Consider the following 13,172-nt stretch of genomic DNA (forward strand, 5'->3'; position numbering starts at 1 on the left):
TATAAATGTTGTGTACTGCTAAGTTGAAGTTAGTCTTTTCTGTTTATCCTAAACAGATGGGATCCATGTGCACATGCTTATTTTGATATGTTAATGCATAATAAATTTCATATAGAGAAACATATCTTTTTATTAGTCTTCTCTTTTCAAAAGAATGGACCTTTTTTCTCACACCCGGCCCCAGAGGGCTGGGGAGAATGACAACTGACTGTGGGTTGACAGAAAGACTGACTCATGACCAACAACAACTGACTGGACTGACGCTTTTGACAATCTTCTTATTTAAAATGCTTTATCTTTTAGAGTCCCTGTTCTCTGCTTCCCTAAGTACAAGATTATCTGTTTAAATACTACTCTATTCAGAATAATTGTAATATTAAATGATCCTTTAAATTAGGATGTTTGTCTGAATGAATTTAGTCAGCATCACACTCTAGCCACGACACTTTATCTATCCCATTGCAGGCGGAGTGATTCTGTTCTCTGTTTCCTAACTACCAGATTACCTATTCAACTACTACTCTGTTCAGAATAATTGTAATATTAAATGATTACTTAAATTGGGATGATTTGTCTGAATTAATTTAGTTGGCATCACATTCTAGCCAAGACATACATTTTATAACTGTTCTGATCATGTTTTGCTTACACTACCTGTGTTCTGTTCACGGGTGTCCTGCACCCACAAACATATTTTGGCTTTGTAACTCAACATAATCAAAGAATTCTAATCTAAAACAATGCAAAAACCAACTCTAATAATGAATAGATGTTTACATTTGCTTATTACCTTTGTTAGATTACATTACACAACTGTATTATGCTAATTTCTTGTTAGACGATTGGAAAAAATAACAAATTTACAAATGAAGCAAAATTTTTCACAACTGCTAATTTTTATTTGAACCTCAGTAATTTCAAACATTCAGGACATTTTAAACATTGTGCACAGCACAAGCTGAACACACAGTAACTATTTTGGTCTACACAACACAGCCCCAATGAACACAGACAAACCTATACATCACATAGTGAATGTGTCTCACATTCAGTATAGCCCCATGGGGGTGTAGGCTTTCAAGGAAACCATAGAGATGTAAATGTTGGAATACGGGTATTATTTACCAGACAGACTACAGGGGTTAAATGCCTTGTGTCCACACTGCCTCTGATTCAATTTCATTAAAGATACTCATCAGTAAATCTTGTTTTATGTTGTGTGTCGCCTAAGACCACAACTCAAAACTGTCATGTCTTTGAACTTTTAGGAAAATAAAAAGTACTTCCTCTGATTTGGTACTTGAAGCACTTTGACTTTTTTCTGTAATCAGTGGAGAATAAGGAGGAAATTTACTTTAGCACAGCACCTGTCTGGACAAGCAATGTCTGCAGATGCTGTGTGTGAGGAAGGAGAACATACTTGACATGGTGGACTTGGCAGAAGTGGGAAGGAAAGGTTCATTCTACAGCCATGTCAGCCACAGTTTGAAGCCACACCTGCTGGCTGTGACTAATAATAAAGACCAGTAACAACAGTGTTTAATCTTTATGGAATGCGTCCAAGATTTAAACAGTTTTACTGTATGTGTATCAATGGAGGCTGCCAGGATTCCACAGGAGGCCAAATAAGGCGACTTCCTCTTACACAAGGTGTGGCAGTCCCAATTTGAAATGCACTGATTTTCATTTTCAAGGAAGAACCACCGTTTACAACAAATGACTAAATATATTTATGCAGGTACTATATTGAAGTACTTGAGTGTTTCAATTTAAAACTACACTGTATTCAGTGTTGAGGAATAGTTAACTATATGTAATTAAATGTAGTTTAACTACATTTGGTCAGTTCAAAGCTTTATATGACCGATTGGGTAAACACAGTGTGTCCTGTACAGACAGAAAGGAAACAGTAATAAAAGGCAGGAAAGATTTTACTTTGAAATGTTTCTCTCAACAATATCTCTGCTTTTTCCCCCCCCCCTCCACCTCTGAATGAAGAACATACAATCAAAGCTTATGGTTAGCTGACCATGGATGATAAACTACTGTGCTGAGTCCTTGTGCTGTGCACCCTGTGGAGAGCATGACATTAATGTGAACACTGATTATTGATAACTTGGTTTAAGTAAGAGACGATAAGTAACATCTCTACAGAAATCTAATGGAGAACCCCTGGTCAAATGTTCATTCACCTCAGGACAGTTTGGTTGTCTGATGTTGCACAACTATTTTCTCTTGCAACAAAAGTCTTTCAAGTGCCCATGGATGCTCATTTCCAGCCATTTAATATTTAATCTTGGGTACCTCTAGACTAGCTTGTCACCCCTCATAACTCCACATAGTGTGTAATTATTTCAGAATGATAAAACCAGAGAGCCTCTTCCTAAAAACAAGAGGATAGTTTGTGAATGAGCAGGACTCCTGTTGCCAGTGTTGTGTCGCAAGTGGACAGCACAACAAACTGCAACGGCATCAATTCATTTCAATTTCTCCATCATAGATAAACAACAGTATATGTACCCATGAACAGAGATATGTACCACTCTAAACAAAGCATTTAATTGTGAAACCCTATATTTTACTTGGCATAATGCAGACATACAACGCATTAGCAGACATGCAAACATGTGTTTTTTTAAACTTACTGTTAAGTCCCACCAGGTAGTCGAAACATCGCTCTCTTTCAAGCAGCTCCAAGGTTGGTAAATCCAACCAGTGGTTGCTGTGTCTCCTCCACATGACCACATACAGTCCCAAAGTAGTGAAATTAATTCCTACAGGTAGCATAGTGCCGACAGTAACATCACGGGTTGTTTATCTACTTCTTGACCAGCAACACATCATATGTGGAACACATTATTTCTGGCCTCAAGCAGTCAAAACAAACAGGTACTGTGCTCCAGGGAAATCCAGCGTCGATGAGCTGATCATTCACCACCCCGGGGTGCTTCATTGGCCGGCTGCCTGTAGGTTTCCGGCCACTCCATTCACGCCACTTTAGACCCAGTCAGGTAAAACAGCGAGTTGCTGTCAGGTTTGCCTAGCTGCACCTTCCTCTCTTCCTTTTTCTCACTCTAGTTTTGCTTCCCTGATTACACTAACACACCTGCCCCACTTCCCTTGATTATCACCTGCTGCACCTGATCACTTTCCTCCCTACTTATACCCTGCTGACTGATCACTCCCCTGACAGTTCAGTCTCTGTCTCCAGGCCCCTTTGATTGTTATTTTGCTTCTTGCGCTACTTACGCCAGTCATAGTTCTCTCTCTTTTTGTTAAGTATTACCTTCTTTTGTTTCCCGCTGCTTCCTTCTCTACAAACCGCTTCTCTGGACCCTGGATCTACTGAGCTCTCCCAGCCACCACCATACAGGTCGATGCACAGTCTCCTTTAACTGTTTGTTCCATGCTCCTGTCTCCACAGTCATCTTCACCTCAACCCCGATCTATCCAGGAGTGACCCCAGCGTCCGCAGCCCGGTCTGTCATTATTCACCACTCCATAGACTGCATATGTTTTTCTCCAACAGCTGGTCGACACCCGGTTACCACTAACTACCTCTCCCCTTCTCATTGCACTGTTTCACTTTGTAAATAAATATCACTGCTTGCACCAAAGCCAGCTATCTGGGTTCGTCTTTTTTTTCCTGCTCGCTCATCATAGTGTCGAGCGTCTCTAACAGTTGTTGTACATAAACATTCCCAGACATGCAGTAACCTCAGACCCTACATTTTTCTCCACATCTTCTGGTTACAGTGCAGCAACAGGAGGTAAAACATATCCACAAAACTGTGCACAATCTCAAAATTCTGTTTTACAATGGCACCGGTGGATGCCAGGCAAGCTCATGATGTCGCTACTGCCTGGAGATAAAGACTGTTCAAGGGAGATCCTAAAACTATCAAGAAATACTTCATTTTATTAGAAAAAAGTCTTCTCACTCAAAGTGAGTGAGAGTTTGCGAGATGTGTATACTTGAGATGTGTTTAAACCAAGTTGCTTTTACACAGAAGTACTAGAACATACATTTCATTTTATGAGGTTTAGGTCAGATCTAAGACGATAATTCACCATTTTAACACTGTTATTAACAAAAAAAAATAAGTAAAAGGATGCCATGGGCTCTTTGAATTACATAAATATCCCTGTGGGTCTACAAATAATAGACCTCAAAGCTTAGATGTCAAATCTCCACCAAAGGTGATCTCATTGAAAGGAAAACCCTTTCAAGTAAAAACATTGTTGAAAAATCTTTAGACAAAAACACCTGGCATTACTCTTGCAGATGAAAAGATAAATGGAACAAATGCTGAGTGGTTTCCTACAGGGAAGGATGGCATTCATCCTCCTCCACCTGGTGGAAAGTGAACATATGGCAGCAGAGTCCTGGGGAGATCAGTATATGTCCCACTGAAACGTTCCACCGGTGCCCCACATCAGGCAACCTTGCTGCTGCTCTCTCCTTTGTAGCTGAAGTCGGGCATGCTCCACACCCACTGTGACCTCTACTCACTCTCCATACCTCTTTCCACATTCTCTGACACAGTTTTAAGGTCACTCAGCCCTGCCCCGTCAGACACAGCGGAGGTCAGGCCCACCGTGCATCCAAACGGGTTGATCTTGATCCGAGACCTGAAATTCTTGAGGGACATGCTCTTGGGACATCTGTTGATCCACAGGTGCTGTGCCTCCTGCTCCTCCTTCAGGTGGTCCAGAGCCTCCAGGAGGACAGAGCGGAACACGCCCAACACCTCCTCCACTTCAGGTTCACTGGCCTGCATGGCTTCCCTGAACCTGTACAAAGCAAAACAGGTGATGAGAAATGATACAGTAACCACATGGGTGCAGAGATTGTCAGTTTATTTTCTTCCATAATGGAAGAACAGGTAAAAGAGCTCATAAAATATTTCTCTTTTTTATTGTTGTTGCATAGTGCCTCCTCTATTAGACCCTTCTACAAAAAATGACTAGAAAACTTGTTCATAAGGTGAAATTCAAATTTTCTTTAAAGTGGTGTGAACTGATTTTTATAAGACAACTCACACAGCTCATTAAAATCACAAAAACAAGCTTCACGTGGTCCCTGTTGGGTGTGTGTGTGTGTGTGTTTAACTTCCACCTAACGTTTATCACCTCACTGCTCACGTACATTAACACCTCTCAAACTACTTCACAAAAATGTCAAACCATAATAAGACACCTGAGACCTTCCCAGCTCTCCGCGAAGAGTTGCTCAACAAGTTCAGGATGTCTGTGCTGAAGATTAAAGGATAGAAAAACTTTTCATACGGTCATAAAGGTTGGCCAGCAGAGCAGTGTCCTAATGAAACCTCATCTGTCTAAGCCAAAGATAACGCTTAGTGTGTCTGTCTGCAACATTTCAGGCTTTAGTTCCAGTAATATTCTTCTACTTTTGTGTCAGTTCAATGGCTCCTTACTTGAGTATGACGAAACCGCAGCAGGATGGTGGCACCTTGGAGCAGAGGCCCTCCAGGCTGAGCCTCTCCCCAGTGCTGATGTTGTAGGAGGAGCGAGGCGTGCTGGCCAGCCAGCTGTAGTCCACTCCGGTCTTGAGGCGTCGGTACTCCTTCTCCCTCTCTCTCTGCCGCCTCTCTGCCTCCTTCAGCTGCCAGCTGAACTCCAGCATCAGGGTGTCGGTGACCACATCGGCTGGGCAGTGGCGGCTTCGGTAATAATTCCAGTTGAACCAAGAGGCCATGGCCTTGTACTCCTTCACTGCCCCCTGATGAGGGAGAAACAATCTGAAGGAGTCACTGCACTGAAAATATTAGATGGGACCTTGATTAAACTGGAGCAGCTTGCTGCTGGAATCTTTGCTCAGACTAATCCATCATCAATCCATTATCTATACCACTTATCCTGAAGAGGGTTGGTGAGGGGCTGGAGCCAATCCCAGCTGACATTGGGTGAGAGGCGGGGTGCACCCTGGACAGGTCACCAGTCTATCACTCATGCTAATTTCAAAAAGAATTTTTCCAAGGCTGAGCTTTACTGGACATTAAAAGAAAAATGAGTTTGACAACCAGAACAACTGACAGCTGGTTTATCTTATGGGCAAGAAAAGGCCCTGACTTAAACTATCTGTGCTATGTGGAGTCAATAAAAGTGGCCTAGGTCTCCCTGATTTTAAAAAACATACCAAATCAGTTGTAAAGTGGATCCATGAGGATGACAACTCTCTGTGGTACGACATAGAAAGTGTGTAATCTACATACCCATTAAAAGACCCATTATATGTAAAGGATATGAGAAATATTAGTAATCCCAGCTGGAGCCCACTCATAAGTTACACTGTTCAAGCATGGAGGGCAGTGAGACACCTGGAGGGCCCAGTCTAAAATGACATCTGTTTCCTCTAAATATGCAAAAATACCAGGGGTAATGGACATTGGATTTGAGGTTTGGGCCACAAGCACGTGGATCTAGAATATTTTGGATGGGGTGACCAGGTTGGGGCACAGACCCAGGGAGGGCTGGCACATTTGAAATATATGTCAAAAGTTTCTAAAACCTTTAGTTCTATGAAATAATAAACAACACATTATTAAGGAACAAATCAAGTTTTGTGTAAAAATGAGACGCATAATGCTTTCTTTAGCTAACTTGGGCTGCGCTCCTTATTTACTCAGCCTGGGAGGGATAGGGTTAAGGTTATTTTGGCAGGAGTGGCACCATGGGTGGCACCAATGGTGGCACCAGCAGTGGCCAATCAGATTCTGGTGGTGGCCGGTGCCAATGGTGATATGGAGTTGGTCCCTCTGCCCTCACCTCTTGGCACATTGTCTTTCTAACTCATGACAAATATAGAGCCAAACTGTCTGACATACTGGCTTTGTGTGCAAAGAAACAGTCAAACAAGGTGATGAATTAGCAACTTGAACCAGATTCAAGACCTTTACAAACAATGGCACCGATTACTTAAGGTGCATTTGGGAAAAAAGAATTAGACAAATCGGTATCAGTGAAAAACTGGAATGAATCTTGGACACAAACTAAATGTTTCAGTGTTTGTAACAGTGTCCAAGCTATGCAATTAAAAATCCTTCACAGAACTCACATTTCCTCAGGCCATCATAGCAGATTTAAACAAGATTAAGATCCAACATTTCTGTCAGGAGAGAGTTTGTGAACTGAGTAAGGTTTGAAACGGTGATATGGAGCTGGTCCCTCTGCCCTCACCTCTTGGCACATTGATGTCTTTCTAACTTATGACAAATATAGCGCCAAGCCGTCTGACATACTGGCTTTCTATGCAAGGAAACAGTCAAACAAGGTGATGAATTGATAATGAAATATCTTGAAAGGGTTAAACAGTAACTGAATTCTATGACTCTGTATCAGCATATTAGCATCCCTCCACATGCCACTAGTAGGTTTTCATGGTCCAGCAATCATATTATGAGGGTCAAGCTATCATGGCAATATTACTTTTATAACATCATGGGGAAATGGAGTTGCCCCTTGGCAGAGGTCTGCAATCTTTTAGTGCTGTTTCCTTGTGTTTGTCAAGGGCATGGGACAAAAGATGCTCTATGTCCCTTAATCCCAAGTTCAGGATGTTTGTCTTGTTAAAAAAGGATGTCCTTGAAACTGTGTGTTCAATTGTCACAAGAAAGGCTCTGTGCTCCTGCCTATATAAATCGCACCTAAGGCTCTTGGAGGTTAACTGTCTTGGATTTGACCATGACTCTGTACACCTTCACCTTCCTGTGTGCTTTCAGCGTCCTCGCTGTTCTTCAGGTGCCTGGCACCTTGGCTGGAAAGGTAAGGACACTAAACAGCGGCCCATGGATCTGTATTCCTATACGCACCGTGCGTTCTTTACGTTTTATCCCACTGCGTCTGGGGGTCATTCCACGATAAAAAAATATAGTTTCACATTTGTGGCCCAAGGAGCCATCAAATATGATAGTGTCACCCACCCCTAGATTGGATCACATTATTTCTACTCCCTAACATGAGCCCTGCAGCTTGGGGTGAGCGACAGCAGCCACACGCTGACTTTACCTGCTGTTAGTAATGCCTGTATCGTCATCGGGACATGTGCATGGTATTTTTTTTATTTATGGCTTGTGAGCTGCAGTCATGTGTTATTTTATAAACTAATTATTGTGCATGCATTTAAGTGTCAGATCAAGGACCGGCCGGAGCACACCTCCTAAGAGCAACATTGATCATTGTGTGGAAAGTTAGTTTGGGAAGGTGGTGATGAGAGAGGCTGCTGAACTGATGCTTTTTACCTTAATATGCAAAACATTAACCTACATTTTTTTCTCTCATCTTTGCAAATTAAACGTGAAGGAGGGTAAGTGTTTGTACTTGTTATTCATACATTATTTTTCACTCATGTTTTGCACAGTGCTTCACATTTAAACCTCTTGTTTTAATGGTGTTTATTTAGAATCTGGCCTCATCCCTTCTGTTGTCCAGGAGATTGAGAAGTTGCATAATGACCTGAGAAAAACTGTTCAGCCTACTGCTAAAAAAAAGCTGAAAATGGTAATAATTTTATTTGTGCATTAATCATTTCATAAATAAAGTGTGCTTCACTGGGCGTTAGTGAAAATATTTGATTCTGAGCATGAAATGTTAAATCACCTAGCTTATTTGTGCTTGTTTCACATGCTCCCTCATGCAGCATATCAGTGAAGAATAAAATGGTCTTCCAGACAAGCACACAGCACTCAGAGATAATATGAAGTTCATACTGTAGAGGTCTACATGTGCTGATTTAACAGCCACTCTGTCCTCTGCTCCTCAGAAATGGGATGCCGAGGTTGCAGCCAAAGCTCAGGAATGGGCCGACACCTGCTCCATGGAACACAGCCCTCAGAGCAGCAGAATGATCGGCAGTAAGTGCATTACAGCACCTCTATTGTTTATACCTTACAACAAGTTAGCCAGGCTGTGACTCCACAACATAATTTTTTCATTGGTTTTGACCCTCGTAAAGCGCAGCCAACTGTCCTCAATAGTCAGAGTTAGGAGCCCACAGGGGTCAATTCCCTCCTTTTATCAAGACAGTGTGAAGTGGAGACTGAAATTCATGTGTGACCACTGAGTTTTTAAGAAGACTAAAGCACATCCCACACCTCCTCTTTGACTGTAGCTGTTAGCTGTGGAGAGAACCTGTTCATGTCCAACTCTAAGGTCACCTGGAGAAATGTCATCCTGTTCTGGTATCGTGAGGGGCCGAGCAGAATACCAGGCCTTGTCATTGGAAAAGCAGACGGAGACCTCAGCCAGGTGGAGCTATATTCACAGTTTCTTTATAAACATTTTTTATGTATTTCTGAGAATTTTAAAAGCAGATTTACCATCACATGTGGATTTATGATTGTCATGATTTTTACGCTGTGTCTCTGCTCAGCTTGTTTGGTATATGTCCACCAAGATTGGCTGTGGCATGTCCTACTGTCCCAACGCTGAATACAAGTACTTCTATGTCTGCCTGTATTGGCAAATGTAAGTGCAAACATTTTGCAATCTAGATGTCTCTTGTCTTATTCGGGCCTTTTTATATGTAATACCATATGTCGAGTTAAAACTAACTGAAAGTAACTATGTTATATAAGTATCATAGTTTTAGTACATTTCAGACCATGATGAAGTACTAGTGCCAAGTACTATTCTGTTATACTGCTTTATTATGCCCTGACCTAAAGTCATTTAGTGGAGTACAAATCTATGAGCAAATGGCAACACTAGCATCACTGTGACATGATTCGCACCTAAAAGAGCTTGAGGATCAACATGTGAGTTGAAACACAAGTTAGGGAAAGCACCGAGGGCCACTGTCTTAACCCCCACAATTTCTTAAACCACTCTACACATGCAGAAAATGGGATCCTGTCCCTTTATGTAGAAGGTCACCATATGATCTAATAAGTTTGATTGTTAGATTATATGAATATACATATATTTAGTAAAGGCTTAATCCTTGGAACTTCACATCTGTAGTCAGTATGCTGCAATAATGTACAGTTTTCTAGATGGACAAATTGGTCTAAAAGATAGAAAATGAAGCAGTCAATAGGTTTTAGAAGTGTAGACTTTCAGCTTTAATTTAAGGGCTTCCAGACATCAGGCAGTCGTTGACTGACAAAGATTTCCTTCCAAACATTAAAATTAATAATTATATATTTATACATAATTATATTGTTTTGTAGTTTGTCCAGTTACTTTTGAGCTTCTGAAAATGGACACTATGTTTAAACATAGCTGTAATTCCTAAATGGACAGGGCCATGTTTTTGTGAAATTCCTTGAACTAAAGCTGAAGGTCTACACTTCTAAAACCATAAATAAATAAATGGTCACCATAAATATTGTGGGGAGCGCATTACAGTGTATTTCTAAGTCAAGGGGAGACTCCAACAAAAACATTAATAATACTAGGGGAACTCTATTTTCTCATAAAATGAAATATAACATTCTGCCATTAATGTTCTCCTATTCTCGCTCTCTCCCAGCTATCCCCTGTCCCTACTCTGATCAGTACCCTACCTGCCTGATCTGAAGCAGCAGGGGCTCTGCAGGAACAAGGATGTGGCCTCTTGGTGTCTCGCCTCCTGCAAGTGCACCACAGAGATCATTTAAATGCCTTGTGTCCACACTGTCTCTGATTCAGTCAATTTCATTAAAGATAACTCATCAGCAAATCTTGTTTTGCATTGTGTGTCGCCTAAGACCACAACCCAAAACTGTCATGTCTTCACGCTGTTAGGAAATAAAAAAGTACTTCCTGTGATTTGGTACTTTGTCCTTTTTTGTAATCGAGAGAGAATAAGGAGGAAATTTACTTTAGCACAGTACCTGTCTGGACAAGCAATGTCTGCAGATGCTGTGTGTGAGGAAGGAGAACATACTTGACTTGGTGGACTGGGCAGAAGTGGGAAGGAAAAGTTCATTCTACAGCCATGTCAGCCACAGTTTGAAGCCACACCTGCTGGCTGTGACTAATAATAAAGACTAGTAACAACAGTGTTTAATCTTTATGGAATGCGTCCAAGATTTAAACAGTTTTACTGTATGTGTATCATTGGAGGCTGCCAGGATTCCACAAGAGGCCAAATAAGGCGACTTCTTCTTACACAAAGTGTCCCTTTTACATAAGGTGTGGCAGTCCCAAATTGAAATACACTGATTTTCATTTTCAAGGAAGAACTGAGCAACATATTGTACCTGTACAATCTCTTCATTCTGTAATGCTATCTTCTTTTATTAGTTGTCCATTTACTTTTAGAACTGTACTCTTTTAACCTGACTTGAATCTGTTCACATGTTGAGGTTGTCCTTAGCAGTTTAACTCTGAGCTTCAAAATGGAGTCACACACAGGCAGTCAAAACTGTGTTTCAAATTGTTATTACATCTACACCAGCGAGTGTCCGGTAGCTTGTTACTCTGTTCTTGTTTAATGTTTTGTAACTAAATTTACTGTTTCTTTGCCAAAATGAACTAATAGGTAGAAATTCTACTGACATAAATAAATATGCCTAGCGCTGCGACAAATGTTTATTATCTTAAACAAAAACAGCCAAAATGTCCACAGAGTCCTGGAGCCCAAGATGATGTGTTCATATCTTGATTTGTCTGACCAATAAAAGCCCAAAACAGTCAACATACTATGACGTAAGACTAAGAAAAGCAGCAAATCACATTTGAGAACCTGGAACCATCAAGCTTTTTTGCATTTTTGCATGAAAATAAAAATCATAAAGACAATTAATCAATTAACAAAGCAGGGTTGTTGTTTTTTTGTCAATCGACTAATCATCGCAGCTTTTAGCAGGATGTAGGTGAGCTGCTGCTCTCTCGCATTCACCATCTTTTGGGACTAATATCAGTTATTTTACATCTTTAACACAAAATTGGTTCCAAGAGGAAAAATATCCTGGTATCAGTTTTTTGTTTCTCTGTCAAAGAATATCTGTGCTTAACTTTTCTGACTAACATTTTTTATGCTTGGACAACTGCCTTCTTTTGACAGATAAATAATAAATTTAGGCTGTTTTCAAATATCAACCATTTGGTCTGTTTTACTCCAAAGCAAAAGGGAGAGTGACCAGAAAAAAAAAAGAAACCCTTCTTACCTTTTCTTTTACTTCTTTAAGTTTGCCTTGAACTCTCCAAGAAACAAAGTCAGTGAAAAGCAGAATCAGAAAAGACCTCAGAAAGCAGACAGCAAGATGGATACTGAAGAGACGAGACCGGCTGAATCAAAAGCAGAAACAGAAGGGTTTCTCTCTCTCTGCTCTCACAGTCCTACTGCATTATCTCCACCTCCCTCTCCCCTCCTCCTCCCAGGAGCCTCGCTGGCCTGCCTTTACTTGTGGCAGGAGGTTGGGGGCACCATCTCCAATGGGAGCCTTTGGATCACGGCCCCTGATGAAGTGCTTGTGTAGCTTTTCACGATTCGCCGTTGCCATAGTGATGCTCCTAAGCCTATTTGTCCACAATAAGCTCCATCAGCTGAAAGGTGGCTAGAGAGAGATGAAGAGGCAGATAAAAAGGACCGAGCGAGTTGAGCAATGAGATGCAAAGAGATATATCAAAGGATGCCGTTTTTTTTTTAGGACAGGTTTAGTGTTGGGTGGGCTCACCCTGCTGTGGCAAGTGGCTACCGGTGCAACATCCGCAAGGGGTCAGCTTGTGAAAATTTGCATCACACAGATAATGAGTCTCACTGGCCCAGAACAGTCATGCATGAATTATAGGAGGCTTGGCTAAGTGCTAATCGCAGAAGGAAATGTTTGTTTGCGCGTGTGATGCCGATGATAGCAGAGAGAGAAAGAATCCATTTTGAATGTGCAGCATTTGTGTAGGTGAATATGAAGGTTTGTTGGTTTATTCTGTGTGTAGGTGTGAGCAGCTTTCCTCAGCCAATTTCCTCCTGCACATATTCACAGTAACCTTAAAATCTTCATAACACCTCCACCACAACACCATCCTCCTGCTTCTCAGCCTGAGTGTTAAATAAAATGTTGGGTGAACTGTGAACTCTATTTAGTCATTGCAGGAACACCAACGTCAACCAGTGTAACTAGAAAATCAATGTGCCTTCCAAAAAGTGGCATTTTATTGAAAGGCACTCTTAGATGCAGCAAGGAATATGTTTAAAAGCCTTTATTTAATCAGGCATCACAGTAAAG

General features: G+C 41.2%; 3 protein-coding genes across 3 annotated transcripts in view; 1 reads left to right on the plus strand and 2 right to left on the minus strand.

Moving 5' to 3' along the window:
* LOC109962364 (retinal degeneration 3, GUCY2D regulator) overlaps positions 1-3,964 on the minus strand; it is a 20,002-nt gene extending 16,038 nt beyond the window's left edge. The window contains 1 exon segment of the mRNA XM_020604038.1: positions 2,646-3,964. The gene's annotated coding sequence lies outside the window, so the exon portion shown is untranslated.
* Positions 3,965-3,983: 19 nt separating this feature from the next.
* On the minus strand, positions 3,984-5,669 carry LOC109962366 (protein RD3-like). The gene is made up of 2 exons (XM_020604040.1): positions 5,439-5,669; positions 3,984-4,794 (listed from the first exon to the last, which is right to left on the minus strand). The coding sequence occupies exons 1-2, from the start codon at positions 5,645-5,647 to the stop codon at positions 4,506-4,508; spliced, it is 498 nt and encodes a 165-aa protein (XP_020459696.1). The 5' UTR covers positions 5,648-5,669; the 3' UTR covers positions 3,984-4,505.
* A 2,281-nt stretch (positions 5,670-7,950) lies between these two features.
* Positions 7,951-10,734, plus strand: LOC109962365 (cysteine-rich venom protein-like). The gene is made up of 6 exons (XM_020604039.1): positions 7,951-8,326; positions 8,423-8,520; positions 8,783-8,873; positions 9,131-9,267; positions 9,392-9,486; positions 10,493-10,734. Exons 1-6 carry the CDS (start codon positions 8,230-8,232, stop codon positions 10,512-10,514), a joined length of 540 nt encoding a protein of 179 aa, XP_020459695.1. The 5' UTR covers positions 7,951-8,229; the 3' UTR covers positions 10,515-10,734.
* The last annotated feature ends 2,438 nt before the right edge of the window (positions 10,735-13,172 follow it).

This window comes from Monopterus albus, unplaced genomic scaffold (genome assembly GCF_001952655.1).
Source record: "Monopterus albus unplaced genomic scaffold, M_albus_1.0 scaffold63.1, whole genome shotgun sequence".
In the NCBI taxonomy this organism is placed as follows: Eukaryota; Metazoa; Chordata; class Actinopteri; order Synbranchiformes; family Synbranchidae; genus Monopterus; species Monopterus albus.

Coding starts and splice junctions, on each gene's coding strand:
- LOC109962366 (XM_020604040.1), bottom strand. CDS start 5,647: ATGCTGGAGTTCAGCTGGCAGCTGAAGGAGGCAGAGAGGCGGCAGAGA. Junction 4,795..5,438: donor TGCGGTTTCGTCATACTCAA/GTAAGGAGCCAT, acceptor TGCTTTGTACAG/GTTCAGGGAAGCCATGCAGG.
- LOC109962365 (XM_020604039.1), top strand. CDS start 8,230: ATGAGAGAGGCTGCTGAACTGATGCTTTTTACCTTAATATGCAAAACA. Junction 8,874..9,130: donor GAGCAGCAGAATGATCGGCA/GTAAGTGCATTA, acceptor CTTTGACTGTAG/CTGTTAGCTGTGGAGAGAAC. Junction 9,268..9,391: donor CAGACGGAGACCTCAGCCAG/GTGGAGCTATAT, acceptor GTCTCTGCTCAG/CTTGTTTGGTATATGTCCAC.